Source organism: Amphiura filiformis, chromosome 16 (genome assembly GCF_039555335.1).
Source record: "Amphiura filiformis chromosome 16, Afil_fr2py, whole genome shotgun sequence".
Classification (NCBI taxonomy): domain Eukaryota; kingdom Metazoa; phylum Echinodermata; class Ophiuroidea; order Amphilepidida; family Amphiuridae; genus Amphiura; species Amphiura filiformis.
The window spans coordinates 17765232-17784526 of record NC_092643.1 but is presented as its reverse complement, the minus strand read 5'-3'; the positions used below and the strand labels follow the sequence as shown (position 1 = coordinate 17784526).

The following is a 19295-nucleotide window of genomic DNA, read 5'->3' as shown; positions in this document are numbered from 1 at the left end:
ACCAATAACTTGGATATATTTTGATACCAAGATGAATTCATTTTCATGAGTAAAAGTTGAGTTATGACAGTTTACATTTCCCTACCCGTAATATTGTCATCTTCACGCTGTTAGACATAGAAAAGTTACCTTTTCCTCACAGTTTCTGTATATCTGTCTGACAACTAATGGTTGCTTTGCTTTAAAATGATACTAGAAAGTTAGAACAATCACTTAGATACATTTTGATACCAAGATGAATTCATTTTCATGAGTAAAAGTTGAGTTATGGCAGTTTATATTTCCCCTACCCCTTAATATTGTCATATTTACGCTGTTAGACATAGAAAACGTACCCTTTTCTCACAGTTTCTGTGTATCTACCTGACAACTAATGGTCGCTTTGCTTTAAAATAATACAAAGAAGTTAGAACAATCAATTAGATATACATATTAAATTGAATTGAATAGAATTAATACCAAGATGAAGTCAATATCATGAGTGAAATATTGAGTTCTGATGATTTATTTTCCCCTACCCCGTAATATTTTTCTATGTTATGCTGATATACGAGGGAAATCAACATCAGTTTTTGTTGGGTTTTTTGGTTTTTTTAAACATTTTTTGTCTTTTTCCCAGTGGTTACTCACGTCCTACACATAAATATTCACATCAATAGAAACTTTTAACGGATTTTGTAAATGGAAGTTGGTGCAGTGAAGTGACATATTAAGACATGTACACACACATTCATCCCCTCACCCCCACACATACCCTATGTACACCCAGCACCCCCCCCCCCACACACACACACACACCTCGTCCCACAGACACCCCAACGAACTCATACATATTATAATGATTGGAACTGTTACAATAATGTTTCCCTTGATATGCTTAACATTAAAAACAAAATTAAACATTAAAATTTAAATTAAAAAATTAAAAATGGAAACTGAATCAATTTTGAAAATATAAAGTGGTATAGTTGTGAGATTTGAGGCCAATATCAAACTTTACACATATGGTTTAAAAAATCAGATTACCACTCATTTATGGACTATATACTTCCAAATATGCTCAAATGAAACCAGTTTTTGTTTAAAAATAATACTAGAAAGTTAGGAAAATCATTTAGCTACATATTGATACCAAAATGAATTCAAAATCACGAGTAAAAGTTGAGTTATGGGAATTTATATCTCCCCTACCCCTTAATTTTGTCCTATTTTTGGTGATTTTATGCGATTATACGTCTATACATAAAATGACCTGTAAAAAAAAAGTGATACCACTATGGTGTCAAACCTTGTATGTAGTGGAGGGTGAACCAAGTCCTTATTTAGGCCCCCTGTGGGATCTTGCTCCTGGACTATTAAGGGTATAAAACGTTTTCATAACATTAAAAATCATTTTTTGATAATCTACTGCTCAGCAAACAAAAAATGTTTTACAGAAAACGTTTAAATGTCGGGTTATATAAAGGGTATAAAAACGTTTTAATAACATTTCAAAAACATTTTTGAAAACTTTATACAAAACATCCTAAACAGAATGTTATTTTGGGGTTGAAAAAATATTTTGCGAAAAATGTTTGCCCAAAATATTTGCAATAACGTTTTAAAAACGTTTTCATGACCTTTATATAACCCGACATTTAAATGTTATTAAAACGTTTTGAAAAAACATTTTAAGAACATTTCTGTGTTTCCAGGGTGCAAATATTTTAACATAATGTTATGTTAGTGTTGACAAAATATTTGGCAAAAAATGTTTGCAAAAATAGTTTACAATAACATTCTTGAAAACATTTTAAAAATATTGTTGTAGTGTGTTTTCATACAAAACGTTTTAAAACGTTTTCATGACCTTTATATAACCCGACATTTTAATGTTATTAAAACGTTTTTATGTAAACCAAAAGCCAAAATATAACTTATTAAAAACGTTTTTAAAACGTTTTTGTGTTTGCTGGGAATACAAGGTTAAACATGGAAGTTTATAAAAAAAAACCTATTAAATAACCTAAAGGAAAAAAACAAACACATTTTTGGCAACAATGAGCCTTGCATTGAAAGTCATATTTAAAATGTGTTGAGTACCACCCCTAAGTTTCCCTATATACACCCCCTACTACCCACCTCACACACCTCTGCACCCACCCCACGCCCGATAGGCCTATATGGCCTACATAATATTACATACCGGTATAATAATATTTATATAGCACGTTCCCGGAGCACGTTATAGCTATACATTTAAAAAGTATAGCCCTATTATGACAAATAGGCCTACATGTCACTGATTAAAAACAAACCCGAACACAAGCCTGAAGGGTGTAATGAAAATGTCAACCCGCGATGGGGGGGTCATACAAAATTCACCTGGAGATAGGAGGGACAGAAAAATAAAATCCCCTATAATAACACACTCATTTTTCTAGGTTTGGACAGTACAACGTGCGTCTCTTAATACGGACTAACCTAGGTAAACAAACAAACAGACAAAATGGTCGACATAATCATGGAAACCATATTTGCCATTGCAGGCTATCACCATGATCAAGAAAGCAAATATCCAAAATTCACTTTAATTTACCAAAGCACCCAAATGGGAGATTTGGGCTACAAAATCGCCCGTCGAGTAATCCTGCTTTCAATGCAGAAGAGACCTGGATTAGATCAATGGAATTATCGACTATTTATGCTGCTTGCTTTCGAGATAAAGTACTGAGTTTGAGATTTTAGGAGCATGACGTGAATAAAGGTGAAATTAAAACGGAAATTCTGACAAAACAATAATAGATAGACCCACACGATGTGCTTTACAGAGGTGGGAAATATCTTTCCTTAGCGAATTATATTAGTTTGAAACGCTAAAAAATTAATTCCGAAAAAAGCTCGTGGACGGATGTAAGGCCTATAAAATTCATAAATCTTACACTAAACGACACAATTTCATACCTAATTTTAACACAAGGATTTAAAAAAAAATGTATATCCAAGCACAATGTTTTTAACTGACATTACTGAAGAAAAAAAAAATATTGCTTTATATTTGACCGAGAAAATTAATTTCGTAGCAAAAAGATGTATATCTGAATTGTGCTGATTTGAACATTTATCGATCGACTTTTAGCGCGACTATGCATTTCTAAAGAATCGGTAGTCCAGCGTTCTAGCTGTCTTAAAAGTGGTACGTACTCAGAAAGTTTGAATGGCCCTCTGGGGTAAAATTTTATAAACTTCCGGTACAAAAGCAACTGCGCGGATTGCTGGTTGTCCAATGAACCCATGCTGTTTCTTTGTGTACAGTATAGTGTATAACATTTGGCCCCAGGGGACCATTCAAATTTTCTGAGTGCGTACCACTTTTAAGACCCATTTTTCAAAGCTCCTCCCATTTTCAAAACTGGTAGATTACAAGTGCATTTCAGTTCTGACGAGCACTTATTGGTATTAGGTTTAGTAAATATCGCCTCAAGCCTCAATAAATTTGATAATATCAGAATAATGTTGCTCAAATTAAGAAATTATACCCCCACAAAAATCAAATTCAGTCTCCTTAAAACCGCCATTTTAGGCTTATTCACTACATTATGAGCGCCATAATGGAAACTAATGGAAAGCACCTTTTCTATCAAACAATTATTTTACACCATCTCCCGACACACCCCAATTAGTATTTAGCCCGTGCGGTTTATGTAGACCCCTACCAGATCAGTCTTGGAATTTGCGAAAGAATATTCCATATTAAATGTCAAGTCTGTACGATTGCACAATGTATAAAGCATAGTTGAGTAATATTATTGTTTGAGTTTATTATCAAATTTATTTTTTATTACTTGAAATATTCACCTTTCATTTTTCCAACATTTCCCTTTCGTTGTTTTCAGGTTCACCTTCATTTTATTAATCCCTCTTATTTTATTGGATTTCATTCATTTACTGAGTACGTTATATTTTGGTGTTTCTAATGCTGTTAAATGTCATTATTTTTTATTACCTGTCGTATTTTATTTTCATTCTTCTTATACTCTTAAATTCTGCGGTCCTCTCTTTATTCTTCACTATAGATCAAAATTTAATATTTTGTAAGATTGTTAATCACTTAAGGTCTCTGGTATGAACGTTTCGACAGTATGGGACATGAGAGCACATTAGACATATCGAATTGAATTTTCCTTCTGATATCAAATAATTCTGATTTTTTGAAACTCGTGATATAATACAAATTTACAAAACTTATTAAAATTTGATTTTTTTTTTAATTTTTGATATTTAACAGTATTCGAAGTAAGCTTTCTAAATCTTATGATGTACTTAAAGTGTATATAGCTGGGATGAAAAGCCGACAATCAGTTGAAAATCTTTTTTTGTTGGTGTGGGGGATCCATATCTGCAATACGAAAGGTCAACATTTTCAATTGATCGTCGGCTTTTCATTCCAGCTACATACACTTTAAGTACATATCGTTAGATTTAGAAGTTTACTTCGAGGACTGTTAAATATCAAAAATATAATTTTTTAATCATTTGCCATAAAATGTGTATTATATCGCGCATTTCAAAATATCAAAATTACTTGATACAAGATACATATTTGGTGCATGCGCACCAATATGAACCTCGCGCCAATCGGGCCGTCTTCACGTACATGTACCAGAGGTAAAGTTTGACATATCGCACGACTCTGGGATATTTGGTTAACAAGATAGAGGGTTAAGTGCACAAAGTAGAAAAAAGTGACTATATCTCATTAACCAATGATCCTACAGATATGCGCTCACTGACTTTTTTGTTCCGTATGACCAGAGGAAAAGTTTGACATATAGCACGACTCTGTGGTATATTTGGTTAAAAAGATAGAGGGTTAAATGCACAAAGTAGAAAAAAAGTGACTATATCTCATTAACCAATGATCGTACAGATGCGCGACCACTGACTTTTTTGTTCCTTATGACCAGAGGAATAGTTTGACATATCGCACGACTCTGTGGTATATTTGGTTAACAAGATAGAGGGTTAAATGCACAAAGTAGAAAAAATGACTATAGAGAGATTGCGATTTCCAAACGTAGCATCGAACGTACGTGGAATCTATTCAAAATCCCGTCACAGGAGAGTGGTTTGAATAGATTCCACGTACGTTCGATACGTACGTTTGGAAATCGCAATCTCTCTTATATCTCATACTTATCACGGCTCTCTAGGATCATTGGTTAATGTTTAAGTGTGCATGTCCCTAATGGTACACCGTATTAACCTCAAACACCCCTATTACCTAAATTAATCGAAGAGTCCAAAATGTGTATAACCAATCAGCAGTAAGAAAAATGTCGATATCAATTTGCCCATGACTATTACTGACGGGTCACTGGCCTCAATGGTCAGAGTACGCATGTGCAATTCAGCCTCTATACAGCAAACAAAAGTCATAGAACGTCTAAAATATACAAACACTCTTAAAATACTAACATTTCACGTTTATTATATTACACATTATCATCGTTTGAATATTTGTTTTGATAAAAGTGTCATAAATATTTAAATGAAGGTAAATATAATTTAAGTAAAACAGGCTTTTCTTCAATTCTCCAACTTCAGCTCAGAAGTAAACACTAATACTAAAGCAATAAAAATAAAATTTTGGATTTATATAGCGCCTTTTTGCAGCTATATCTTGAAGGATTCAAAGCGCTGTAATTTCTCTGCCATGGTGAATCATCACAATCAGATCGCATCATCTAGGCCAGATGCAGCCGAACTTGGCGCAGACCTATCCGCACTTAAATTGTAACATCCACCAATTATCTGTGCTGCTCCCCAAATTCCATTGGGTGAAGGAAGGTTTTGATAACCAAACAACTAATCACCGATTTTTTGAAAGCAGGAAGAAACCCTGCGAAAGCGAGCATGGAATCGAGATAAACCAAATGCACATACAGTCTTTGTGCACGGCCGGGGCTTGAGCCCGGGACCTCAGTGGTGCAAGACGAGGGAACTGCCGCTGAGGAAGGACATTATTTGTATTCAGAATGCAATAGAGGCCCTGCATGAAATTATCGATTGGCTCCAAACAAAGGATTTGAGCCGGTGTCCTTCACCGTAGTTATGGCGGAGTGCAGTCCATTCAATCAAATGTTGTCATCAACCTATTTGATCGTAGTGCAGGGTTATGTGTGTGAGGCGAACTGTCACGGTATATTGCAATCATGCTTTTGTTGAATGCATTTGAGTAGTCCGCCATATTTACGGGATGATATGTTACATGCAAGGCCTCTATTTGATATGTCTGATGCGCTCTCATGTCCCACAAAAAATACTGTCCAAACGTTCATACCCCCCCCCCCTTAAAAGTATATTTCGTGATTTAAACTTCCACTTTTTAGTGTATGGTTCCACCCATAGTGGGTAGGAGAACATGAAAACTAATATGAGATACTGTATTAGGATCACATATTAAGTATCATGTGAGAGTATACTCTTGTACTCCAGAAGACAGGATCACATATTAAAGAAAAAGCGCCCTCTGTTGTTATTAATCGTATTTAATGCGTATTTACAACGTTGTGAATAAAAATTTGACACCATAGAATATAAAAACTAGTAATTTGATAAGTTAAAAATTGAAATGAGGTATGGGGCTGGCTGGGGGTGGCTACGGGGCGTTATCTCAAGGACAATATTGTTCAAGGTTGCGCCGCAGGCTTACAAAGAAACAATAGCAATCAAGGACAATATTGTTCAAGGTTGCGCCGCAGGCTTACAAAGAAACAATAGCAATCAAGCTTAAACTTTAAATTAGCACCCGATAGAGGGCAGGGCCTGAAGAATGAGGGAAATTATGGGGTAAATATTTAACGGAATAAACTGCATAATCATATTATTTAGATTTATTCCGTTAAAAATCTTATTTTAACTTATCAAATTACTAGTTTTTATATTCTATGGTGTCAAATTTTTATTTAATATGTGATCCTGTCTTCTGGAGTACAAGAGTATACTCTCACATGATACTTAATATGTGATCCTAATACAGTATCTCATATTAGTTTTCATGTTCTCCTACCCACTATGGGTGATGGTTCAATACATGTAGATATCCACGAAAAAAAGCTTATTTCCAACATTTCACTTGATTCTGACATTTAATTTGCGAATTACGTGTGTATTACAGCTCCCCATAGGCTACTAGCTACGAAGTTTCCCTTTAGGCCAAAACAAAGTGTTGTCGCTCAAACATTTTGCAACAAAAGCTCAATCAGACCGGGTACCCGGGAATCATCAGAACTTTGTAGTCAACAACAAGAAGAATGCTGCTGGTTAAGTAATATTAGCAAGCAATGTGTCTGATTGTATGTATTTATGTTCACTCGCAAAAATATTACTAAATCATATTGGACTTTTCATCGAAAATTCAGATTAATCAAACAGTGTGTTTTGATGTGCATGCTAAAGTGAATTTGGGTAAAAGGTGTTTTTGGCCTTGAGTCACTAAAACATTTATTACCTCTGTAACCGTAGAATGTACCTAAAATTGGCCGCTAACTTTATAAACATATTTGATTTCACATCATTTTACTGGATTATGCAACATTATGAACAAGATAAAGTGTACGTGTGCTCTTCAAAGAAAAACATGTATAAGTAATGTTGCTTTTCAACTGCCATTAATGGAACGAATTATTTAATTATCCGAAAGTCAAGGAACATTCTATTGAGTTTTTGCTTATTCCGAATAGATTTAATGTCAAAATAAGTAAAATTATCATCCTTCCTAAAGCCCTTATCAACAATTACTGATGTAATGTGCCAAGGGACTTTCAGTTTAAATGCAATCCTGAGATATAAAACAATTAACTCATGTCAACAGCAAATTATTGATTAAATTATCATCTTTTCTTATGTAACAAGTTCATGCTTTTGCCCATTTCGTTATTAATTTGCAACATCAAGTGATACAACATATTTAATACAACTTTGCTTGCTCGATCAAACTATACCTCATTATAAAAGGTATGTCTTTAAAGGGACTCTGAGGGATTTCGCAAAAACATCTAACGAGAAACTGTGCCTTATTTTGATAGACTGAATACTCAAAGAGCCTACTGAGTTGTAATTTAGAGACTGTAATGTTGAAAATAAGAGGCACATTGTGAGCGCCGCGTTAAGCTTATCAGCTTTTTGGAATAAAGTTTCGGGTCCTTTATTATAAAATACTAAGTTTGTACGTGAAAGACGCTGAAAGGAGCTTTCAGATGCCGCCGATTAGTATACGGACAAACACTGACACAACAAAACTGGACTTTGACCAAAACTGAGGGCGCAATTTTTGTTAAATCTCATAATGCTCTTTAATTTCAAATGACGGCCTCTCATAAATCGGGAGGCACTTATTGCAGTAAATCAAGAAATATTTAGTATGTCCTGGGTAGGCTGGAACGATGTTGTCCGATCTTTAATTTAATTTCAATTGTTAATAACTAGCGCTACAACAGTGTTATATTGATTTTTAAATTAAACTCCTACAACAAACATGTGAAGGTTCAAGGGATTTAATGAGTAGAAACGATATCGACTTGACTAGGTGGACAGGGCTGTATGTTCCTTTACACTTTCGGCCTCCTGTAGTAGCATTTCTAAGTCTGGCCTCACTTGGACTTATATCTTGTTCGGTCGTTGTTCGGTCGTTCTGTTTGTCTTGGGACATTGGAGTCATTTTGGAGTAGGAGTTGCAAGTGGTGCAGGGGCTTTCTGACCTGGCCATTCTGACGACACGTCTCGGTATTTCATACGGCGTTGAAAGACAACTTCAGTGATGGTCGTTGTTATTAAGCGTACCCCCAAGGAATGACAGGGGGCATCTCATTTCAGCTGAAACATATAAATATATGGACTTACGAAATGCTATAAAACCTTATCACGATATACGAAATAACTCGTAACTGCAAATCTGTCAACTTCAAACCACTGCAAATAAAGGTATGTCGGCAAATAGTACGTAAATGTAGTGGTTTGGGTGATACAAGATAAAGAGTATGGAACTTGTTGGTGCACTGTTCTAAAATGGTCATAATTTGTATTTTTGTTGTTGTTGTTTATAATGCTTTTGCTTTTTAAATAAAACCGCTGGAACAATAACTCAAAATTTGGAAATATATTGTTTTGATGGTTGGCCTCAATGTAAGATAGAACACATAATAAAAATATATGACCACACACCTTTAAAATTGCTAGGATTCAAATACCGCTTCTTTTTCAAAACTTAGTTATAAATCTAATTTACACACTCATTGCCTCATATATTGTCATCTCAGCTTAAATTAATCACACCTTAAGAGTATCTGACAATTTTGCAGTTTAGTTCACTATTTCCGAATGTTTTTCTTAGTGATTCCCGGCTTTCGAAGGGAATCGCGAAGGTGTATCCCTTCCAATATATTGAAATAAAATTGATTAGGTAAATAATTTATTGTTTTATTTCGTCTTTTTGTAATAAATCCGGTCCCATTGAACAATGGCTGGTTCAATTCAATTCAAATGTATTATATAATTTTGGCGCAGTACATGACCCATTTACTCATAAAAAAAGGCAATTACTCAGGCAGGGGCACTTCTAATGTACTCTAATGTACTTGATTGTTTCTTCACATTATGCAGGTGAGCACGTAGCACACATCTCTGGTATCTTCACTGACACCAAAAGATAACATCCAACATTTTGACACCCAGGGCATTCTTTACGATGGATCCAACTACAGCGCTACATAACTTCTCGCAAACCGACATCATTTATCCAATGACGACACCTAGTCTTGCCGACAATGGCTATGAGTTTTCTGAAGAGTCTAAAATGGCGCTAGCAATTACAATTTCTGTTGTTACCATTTTGGGGCTATTCGGCAACGCCATGGTCATCCTGATCGTGTTGATTTTCTCAGATATGCACACGCTCATCAATTTCTGCTTCGCTAATTTGGCTCTTACTGATCTGGCTTTGTTGCTTTTGGATGCTGTCCCAACTGCGACCGATACTATTGGTTGGAATCTGTCCGCTAAACTTGGCTGCAATATTCCGTATTATCTTCAATATGTAAGTACCTTTGGTGGCTATGTTTGTTTCATATTGTTGTTGTTAGTTTGCATTTAATTTTATCGAGTTTCATTTGTCACTTGCCCTTTATTTCTTTCATTTTTACGATTTTGGTATTCAAACAATGTGTTCCATGTGTTTGAATGGAATGCAAGAATGTGTTTCATGACGTTTGAATGGAATGAATGGAATGTAAAGAATGTGTTCTATGTGTTTGAAAAGAATGCAAAGAATGTATTCCATGTGTTTAAATGGATTCTGAAGAATGTTTTCCAGATTTTGAATGGAATACAAAGAATGTCTTCAAGGTATTTGAATGGAATGCAACGAATGTGTTTCAACTGCTTGAATGGAATGCTAATAGTGTGTTCCACTTGTTTGAATGGACTACAAAGAATATGTGCTGGTTATTTAAGTGGAATGCAAAGAATGTTATGATGTGACGACTAGACTAGTAACGGTCTGTAGAAACGTCGCGTCGTATGGTATTGTGCGTAAAGTAAAAGGACATTATGCGTTAGTAAAGCTTAAATTATATTAAATATATATGCTTCAGTTTGACAACAATTGACGTCCAAATAATTTTACTATAATATTTTGCTGTAAAACTCTGACGAGCGCGTACTACAGTGATGTTTCAAAATCGGAGCTAACAACGCGTACGGCGCAAATTTCCACTTGGCAACAGCAGATCGCCTCCCTCAGCAGCTAATCAGAGACGAGTGAGATTTAACGCAGTAAGTACGCAATGTACGCTAAAAACATGTTAAAATACACTCTCGTCAAACGTTTACAGGAAAAGATTTGAATGACCTTTTATACATTCACACCTTTTTGCCCTTCATTGGCGGTATTTCACGAGACATGAAGCTATCAATACATTGTGGACACGTACGCTGTACTTAAATTCAATAGAAATGACAAACCGTGTTTCCCTATTTAATTAAGATGTAAATTTTAAAACAATGTGCTTTTCAATCAAAATATAAAAGTGGTTCGATGTGCAATTTACATAGCAATATTTTGTTCTAAATCAAATTTCCAAGAAGAATTGACAGGTCTGTTTAATGAATAAATCTACTTTGCTCTGCACTAGAATTCCATTAAAGTTTACCAATGTTTTTTAACATCCACATGAAGTAAATTAACTTAGATTATTCAGAATGTTAGTACTATGCTGGTTACATTTGGATGCATATTTGCTGTTGTCTCTGTGTTATTTGGTTTTTCAATATATTTCAAAGGTTTGATGAGTGAATGTTCTATTGTACGTGTGTTTATTTAAGCATTATAAAGTATGGTTACTGTGATTGAAATAAAAATAATGTGTAAAAGCATAACTTCATCTTTTGTTAATGTGTGTATCCGTTTGTATAATGTAAAATACCACCAAAGGTGCCTTTTATACGAATACCTCTTATTAAGCAGTGCAATTTTGCATACGATTGTATTGAGAATGCATTCTTTCGGATAACACATAAATAAACGTGATCAACATACGACGTCCGACGCAATTGTACATTATATTTGTAATTTAGCTTATTCACGGCGAGCTGGCTATTGTCATTAGGAGTGGTATAACTAATCAAAACGACATTGAAAGAGAGGCCACGTACACGTATAGGGCAGTCCGATAACTGTCCTGTTTAACAGTACACACATTATTCAGATGTCAAGTTGGCTTTTTAATTTCACAGTGTTTTCTAAATTTTCCACTCGCGCCAATTAGCAACAACCTGCCGATGATTACAATCGCAAATTGCCAATTTGCGAGTGTTCTGTTTTTGGTCAGTTCTTCTTTCTTTCTTTCTTTCTTTCTTTCTTTCTTTCTTTCTTTCTTTCTTTCTTTCTTTCTTTCTTTCTTTCTTTCTTTCTTTCTTTCTTTCTTTCTTTCTTTCTTTCTTTCTTTCTTTCTTTCTTTCTTTCTTTCTTTCTTTCTTTCTTCTGTCAAACTTTTAACGAGCCATCGTAGCCATATTTGGTCACAAGGACCATTGGGTGGGGGCACAAATGTTACATGACCAACTCGGGGTCAAAGTTCATCCAAAGGTCATTATGGCCAAAATGTGATTTTCACTAAAAATCCTTCTTCTTTACATTACATAACACAATGTCGTCACTTGCATACCTGCATCGCCTTTAGCCAGTGTCTAAAAATTGTACAAAGAATTGGGGTTAAAGGTCATTAAGGGGGTAAAATCTTACAATTGCATTATCTCAACATCCGTAAGGGGTAGGGGCTCAAACTCAGTGACAACAAATCTCATGACCAGGGGAACATTTTACAGGGGTCAGGTCAAAGGTGATGCAGAGGTCAAATTTAAGAAATGCATTTTCTGTACATCTGTAATGGGTACGGGACTCAAACTCTGTGACAACAAACTTAATGACCAGGGGAATTAAGGTTATCTGGGGTCAAATCTTATAATTTCCTTTTCTGGACATCTGTAAGGGTATGGGCTCAAACTAAGTGACAACAAATCTCATGACCAGGGAACATTTTGCAGGGGTCAGGTCAAAGGTCAAATTTTAGAAATGCATTTTTGGACATCTGTAAGGGGTACGAGGCTCAAACTCGGTGACAACAAACTTAATGACCAGGGAATATGTTGGAACACTTTGCAGGGGTCAGGTCAAAGGTTATCTGGGGTCAAATCTTATACCGTAATTTCATTGTCTGTAAGGGGTATGGGGGTTTAATTTCAGTGACAACAAACCTCGTGACCCGGGAAACATTAAGGTCAAAGGTCAGGTCAAACGGCCATTAAAGGGTTACATGCCTTGCGATTGTCTGCGCTCTGTGAGCGCAAATTATCTCTAGTTTTATTTCTTTTCTTATTTTTTTAAAATTTTGTTAATATACAACCTGTCTCAAAAAAAATTGTGCAAGTGAAAAGCGCCCTCTTTGGCGATTAGAAAATACCGTTGTGACATGATGCTTACATCAACGTCAAGGGCACAGTCTTAGCTCTCAAATACCGTTTGTTCTGTTAAATTTGCTCTTTTTAATCTCGAGGTATGTTTAGTTAAAAACGAAAGGGTAAAATCACAATTGTGCCACTTTTACTAGGGAATAGGGCTGTACATTCGCAGTAATGATAATATTAATGATGTGCTTTACGTTAGGTATTAAAGAATATATGTGATATTTTAACTTTTCCCCCGCCAAATTGTTAGTAATTGACTCATATTTTCAAAGAGTGCTTATAGCATATCCCAATGTAGTTAGACAACTAAGATTGAAAACCAACTGCCTCAAGCGAAGGTTCCTTCATTATGAGCTACATGCAGCACAATGTTGTCGTGTGTGCCTGATTGACCAATCTTAACCATATAATGGCCCAGGGCCGGATATAACATTGGACTAGTTGGGCTCGGGCCCAGGGCCCCCAAATTTTCGGGAACCCAAAAATTGCTCTGTGCATCTTCCTTTTTAGCCCGAAAAAAACAAACCCTGTTTTGTTTTGTTTTTAACAAAAAACTAAATTTTGCATAATAAAATAATATTCACCTTTATTTTGGGCTGGAATAGTCTGCAATTGATTTTTTTCGCCAGATTCGCGCGCATGTCATATAGTAAGATCGGAACAAAATATTCTCGTCACCATCTATACTATAATACAGGGTGAGTCATAAAAAGTGCAATAGAGCGAAGAATCGATATTTATGCAAGAACCAAGTCGAACCTTCCCATTACTGAAAGATTCTATACATACCACATTCAATAGTCACCTTCTGTGAAAATATGAAGTGAATCGCGACTACCGTTTAATTTTTATGAGTCCTTATGTTTGCGATACCCAACTTCGTTATTTGTCCACGAGGTACCATGTATTTTGAATGAGAGCACACAATGCACGGTAAAGGCACGAGCTCTGAAACTGACTTTAACTTAAATAAGGTTGATTTTTGCGTTATTTTAATTTCTTTTTTTATGTTCAAACAAACTTTCTAACATTACTTTAAGTGCTTCATACCTCACATGACTCCAACTCCAGTTTTTTTTTATACCAACATGTCGAAATTATTTTGTAATTCACTCCACTTCAATTTGCGCGCATTTCATTTTGACATTTGAAACAGCCGCCTAGAAATTTGTATGATTTTGATAGAGAATAACATCGTTTAAGTAAAGGTAAAATGAAAATAACAACAAATAATGTTTCTTCTCCTTAAACAAGACCAATGTCAATAACACTTTGGGTGCTCCATTTTATTTCAATACCAATGAGGTTAAGAAAATGGCAGTTGTTCCAAATCTACCGTACACAGAGTGGGCTGACATTCAAATTTTACATGTCTCTTGGATAAACATTGAAATTGGGTAGCGCTATATAATGTGTCATAAAAACAAAACAGTCAATGCTTATTCCTTGATTTCTTCACACAAGGTCACTGATGGATATATCATATATAAAATGTTTTAAAACCTAAAAAGTTCAAGTCGGTTCTTATATAAAAATGGATTCTTTTCTCTATTGCACTTTTTTTGACTCACACTGCACTTCACTATCAATCTTCAACGTAAACCAAAATTTGGTCATTTGAGTCCACATGCCTTCCTCACGGTAGTTTTAGGGGGCCTCAAAATTGTGGCCCTCAAAAGGTAAATCCGGCCCTGTGCCCTGCCTCTGGCTATTATCATGATTATGAAAAATAGTGACAACAATTGGACTGAGTTGTAGAGTGACAAAGAAAACTTTATTTAAGGCGAGGTAGCGTATAAAGACAACAAATAAAACCATGAATGCCAAATAAAGTACTTGAGTCCTTCTGATGAAGTAGTTAACTTTTTTTGTTCTCTCCCCGTGCAGGTGGTATCCGAAGTGACCAGTCTAACTCTGGCCTTCTTGTCTTGGGACCGCTATCGTCTTATTGTGAATCCTTTAAAATCCCTCAGCACCAGGTCATCTAAAAGTATTTATCTCATCATGTTCTTGATTTGGATCGGTAAATATCTAACTGTATTTAAGGACTGATTAACATTATATATATGTCAGGGGAAATGTGGTAATGTATATATGGGCTGGTTTCTGTTGCCATTTCATCGTCGGTACATCTGTATTTTAAACCTCCATCTATCCATCTTTTCAAACGAATAATTGAAACTAGGAGAAGACACTTATGAACAAGTTTAGATATGTATTTTGTAAATAGGAGTAATGCATTAACTTTGAGATATGTCGCACAGATAATTTAAATTATTGGGATCAAAAAGTGCAGTAGTTTACAATGACCCTTAAATTGAAACACACACCTTGTTTTAAAAATAGTCATTATTGTGGAGATCTTAAGAAATTCGATTAAGATGTAGCAGAGTGTTTTTGAGATATACAAACTTGTAAATACACTTTTGGAATTCTTAAAATTATATTCAAGATTCAGTTGTTAATGGTTAAAGGAGCTGTTTGTTTGTATGTTTGTTTGTTTGTTTGTTTGTTTAAAACGGTCGCGCCGTGTGGAGACACACTTTGGTACTGAATACTGATGGGACCAGGCTCAAACAAAATGCTTAAGCCTATAAGCCTGCTGGCTTTCATGGAAAGATAAGTGAGAAATAGATTTGAGGATTAAGAACAAGGAAAATAAAGCCATTCCCAACAATCAAGTGAACAATGTTACCCTAAGCCTTTGGGTCAAGAGAAAGCATATATGCTTAATCCAATCTCAACTGCCACTGGGCTTGTGATGTAGTGCGGTATTATGAAGCGAATGTAATTGCATATAGTAAACGAAATCAATCCTTAATATATTTTTGTGGGAAACAAGGCGTTTTATAGCAACATGATCAATGTTACGCGTACGCTTTACAAATTAATGTGTTCCGCATCATTTCAGCTATTAAAAATAGAGCAATTAGTTTCACCTTCACAATTTTCTCGTCTTTCAATTAGCTGCAAATGGCAAACTTAATTGGGTAATATAACTATTTTATTCAGAATAAATAAAATGAATGATAAAAAAATGTATTTTTTAACGAGAGAAGCACGTAGTGATTTTTATTGTTGTTGTTGTTGTTGTTGTTGTTGTTATTATTATTATTTCCACATAAATTAAAAATTCGTCAAAACATCTATTCTTTTCCCTTTCAGCTTCCTTTGTAGTGCAGATCCCTGTAGCATTCGTCCCGGGAGCCACACCAGAAACAAGCTGCACTGAATTCGGCCATCCTTGGGGTCAAGAATTATTCTTTTCCTATGCTACATTTTCCCTCTACATCGTTCCTCTCATCGTAATCGTACCATGCTACACAAAGATTGCCATTAACATGTCAGCATTTACGGCATCCGAAGTTAACGATGAAGCGTCAAGGCGTCGAGTGGCTCAACGCAAGAGAACCATTATAGGCATATTTGTGGTGGTAATATTTTTCATCTTAATGTGGTTACCAGTACACGTGGTGCATATGTGGATGGCTTTTCATCCTGTAGTGACTGCTTCGACTCCCTGTACATAGAGCTCCACACAGCGGCTAATGTGTTGATCTATGTTAGTAGCAGCGTTAATCCATATCTGTATACTCTGGCTGGATCGTCCTTTCGCAGACATGTCTCTGACATCGGACACTTTTGTCTCTGTGGTATCATACGCAGGGAGAAGACAAGGTCAACAACAAGTAGTTCACGTGAGGCCACTGGCTCTACAATGATGCAGTAAAAATTGTAGTAAAGCGTTAAACAATGTTATATAGATCCCTTAAACAATTTGTCGTATTTCACCAGATATTTAGCTGACAAGATTTGAAAAAACGCTGGACTGGTTACTGAAATAATGCCATCTGATGTAACTGATTCCCCATTTGTGCAAGCCCTCGACATTCTGTAGTAAATGCCTAGATAAGGATTTGGTGTCACCTCGCTGGAGTTGCCCGTCGCCTCTATATAATTAATAGTCCATTTGACACTGGAACTGGTAGTTATGTACAATGAACAGTGAACTGCGACACAAGAGATGCTAAAAATAGTGCCATGTAATCTCAGATCACTTTTTTGAAATCTAAACCTAGCTCGAATCACCTTCTTATATTAGCCCCACCCACCTGCACCTGTCAATCACAATGCACAACCACGAATCATGTGTTGGAATCAAGGATTACAATCGGTTAATGTATAAACAAATATAAATAAGTAGCCAATTACATAATGTTTTTAGGCATTCTATGAAATACGTAATTAGATCATCGTGAAAATTATTGGCTGTTAGCGTTGTCTGATCTACTTAATTACGTCTACTCATTACCATAAACGATCACCTTTTGTATATAAGACCAAGCTCTCGAATCACGTGACACTGTTCTCGGTTTTGCGATAAGAGTGTTGCCTCTTACACTACACTTGGAGTTCATAGAGTTTATTCAGCTCATCAGACACAAAAGCTTTTGACCTGGTTATGTTTATAGCATAGTGCCAAGATTCAATGGGCTATTCCAGAGATTAAAGGCACACCAAATTGTTTCACCATTTTTTTTTCTGGGAATCCCCCCCCCCCAAAAAAAATGGATATTATTTTCACAACCTTAAAGAAGACATGGGAATTCCCAAGAAAAAGACACCTTTTTATTTTAGGCTTGGGAATTCCTAAATATTTTGGCGAAAATTTGACTGTCTTTTTTAAGGACACTGGGAATTCCCAATTTTTTTATCATTTTATTGTCAAAATGGGAATTTCCATTTTTTTAAATAAAATTTTGGTCTGGGAATTCCCAAAAGTTTATAGGACAAACTTACATGTATTCTTTAGGGGGTGCCATTAATTTCTGGAATAACCCAATATCCAATATTGCCGCCCTTGTCACAGCTTGTAAAGGCAGCCTGTAGGTCAAAAATAGGGGACTAAGTTGCATTTATTCAGTTCATGAGACACATGAATAAAACTTCTTTGATATCACTCTCATGAGGATACTTTTGTGACTATAGCAATAACAGCCCAGACATTACAAGGGGCCCGCCCATTATGGTGTTATTCAGCTGAAGAAACACATGGATGAATATTTTTGTTTTTGTACTATTTACACATTGTACAAAAATTCCAATGACAGCAACTTTTTCCTGTACGGGCGCAGACAATAGTCTTAAAGTGCCCGATGCCCCATAACTGGTTATTCAGGTGAAGAGACACGTGGATGGATCTTTTTGCATTGGAACTATTACACATTGGGGTTTACACAGATACTAATGACAGCAATTTTTTCCTGCCCAGACATTGGCCTCAAAGGGCTATTGCACTGATGCGATTATACAGGAAGTATACAAATGGCCATGACCAGAGAATGAAAAAGACCATTTGGATCCTGTCATTATGCATTTTGTTTTTACCCTCAAACTGGTCATTATTTCACCTTCTTACTCTTATAAAAGACTCGACTCAGAACTCAATAAAAGATCATGCTGGATCCGTTACTCAAAGTTTGAGCAATAACATTTAAAAAAAATGTAATAAGTTAAAAGGTTATTGTGGGTGTTTTATTATAATTATTAGTAACTATTGTAAGAAATGTTTTATTGTCATTATTACACAAAACTAAAAGTTTACTATATCTCTTTCAAAATTAATTTATTATTGTAAAAAAAGGAAAATATAAAAGTAGTTGTATTATTATAGTGATGAGGTGATGGAATATATTTGAGGGCAAATGACACTTTTTTATCGCAAGCGAAAAATGCAATTATTTTGTGATCAAAAGATGGATTTTCATATAATCCTAATAAAAGAATAGTTGTACACAGATTGTACGTCCTGGTCTGGGTTTATCGCAATATTGGTATGTAAAATGTCAATGTTTTCACTCGCTCGCTGTGTGTCAACCATGTACCATGTCAACATCAACAACGTATATCGTTATGGCTCAATCACATGATGCAACTATTTCCGATTATGATTTGTATATGTACAACCATTGCGTATATGTAAAAAAACAGACTTTGACTGAAATTGCTGGCATTCTGTGCGATATCTCTCAATGCCCTTTAAAGCGACGGATTCTGTATGCACTTTGGAGGGAAATGTTAGTTTGTCATTATATTTTTCTATTCATTTACGTAACCTACTAAAAAGGTCAAACCATCAAAATTAACAACCTCGTTTTAAATTGGCATCGTTTCTGACGTTTCATTGCTCACTTCGATACCAAATCAGTTGTAATATGCAAGTAAAGGAATTAAATTTGACAGTCTACTTTCGACTTTTTAAAGATTTTAAAAGAATACATTTACCGCCTTCT

The 19295-nt window shown here is 35.4% G+C and overlaps 1 protein-coding gene across 1 annotated transcript in view; it reads left to right on the top strand.

Annotated features, from left to right (window-relative positions):
- The window catches only part of LOC140135668 (G-protein coupled receptor 54-like), a 41100-nt gene extending 22190 nt beyond the window's left edge, over nt 1-18910 (top strand). Inside the window, exons 2-4 of the mRNA XM_072157252.1 lie at nt 9643-10075; nt 14890-15025; nt 16168-18910. Of these exons, the coding sequence (XP_072013353.1) occupies nt 9728-10075; nt 14890-15025; nt 16168-16532 (849 nt within the window). The 5' untranslated portion in view covers nt 9643-9727 and the 3' untranslated portion in view covers nt 16533-18910. The remainder of the gene's footprint in view (nt 1-9642; nt 10076-14889; nt 15026-16167) is intronic.
- Nucleotides 18911-19295: the final 385 nt, after the last annotated feature.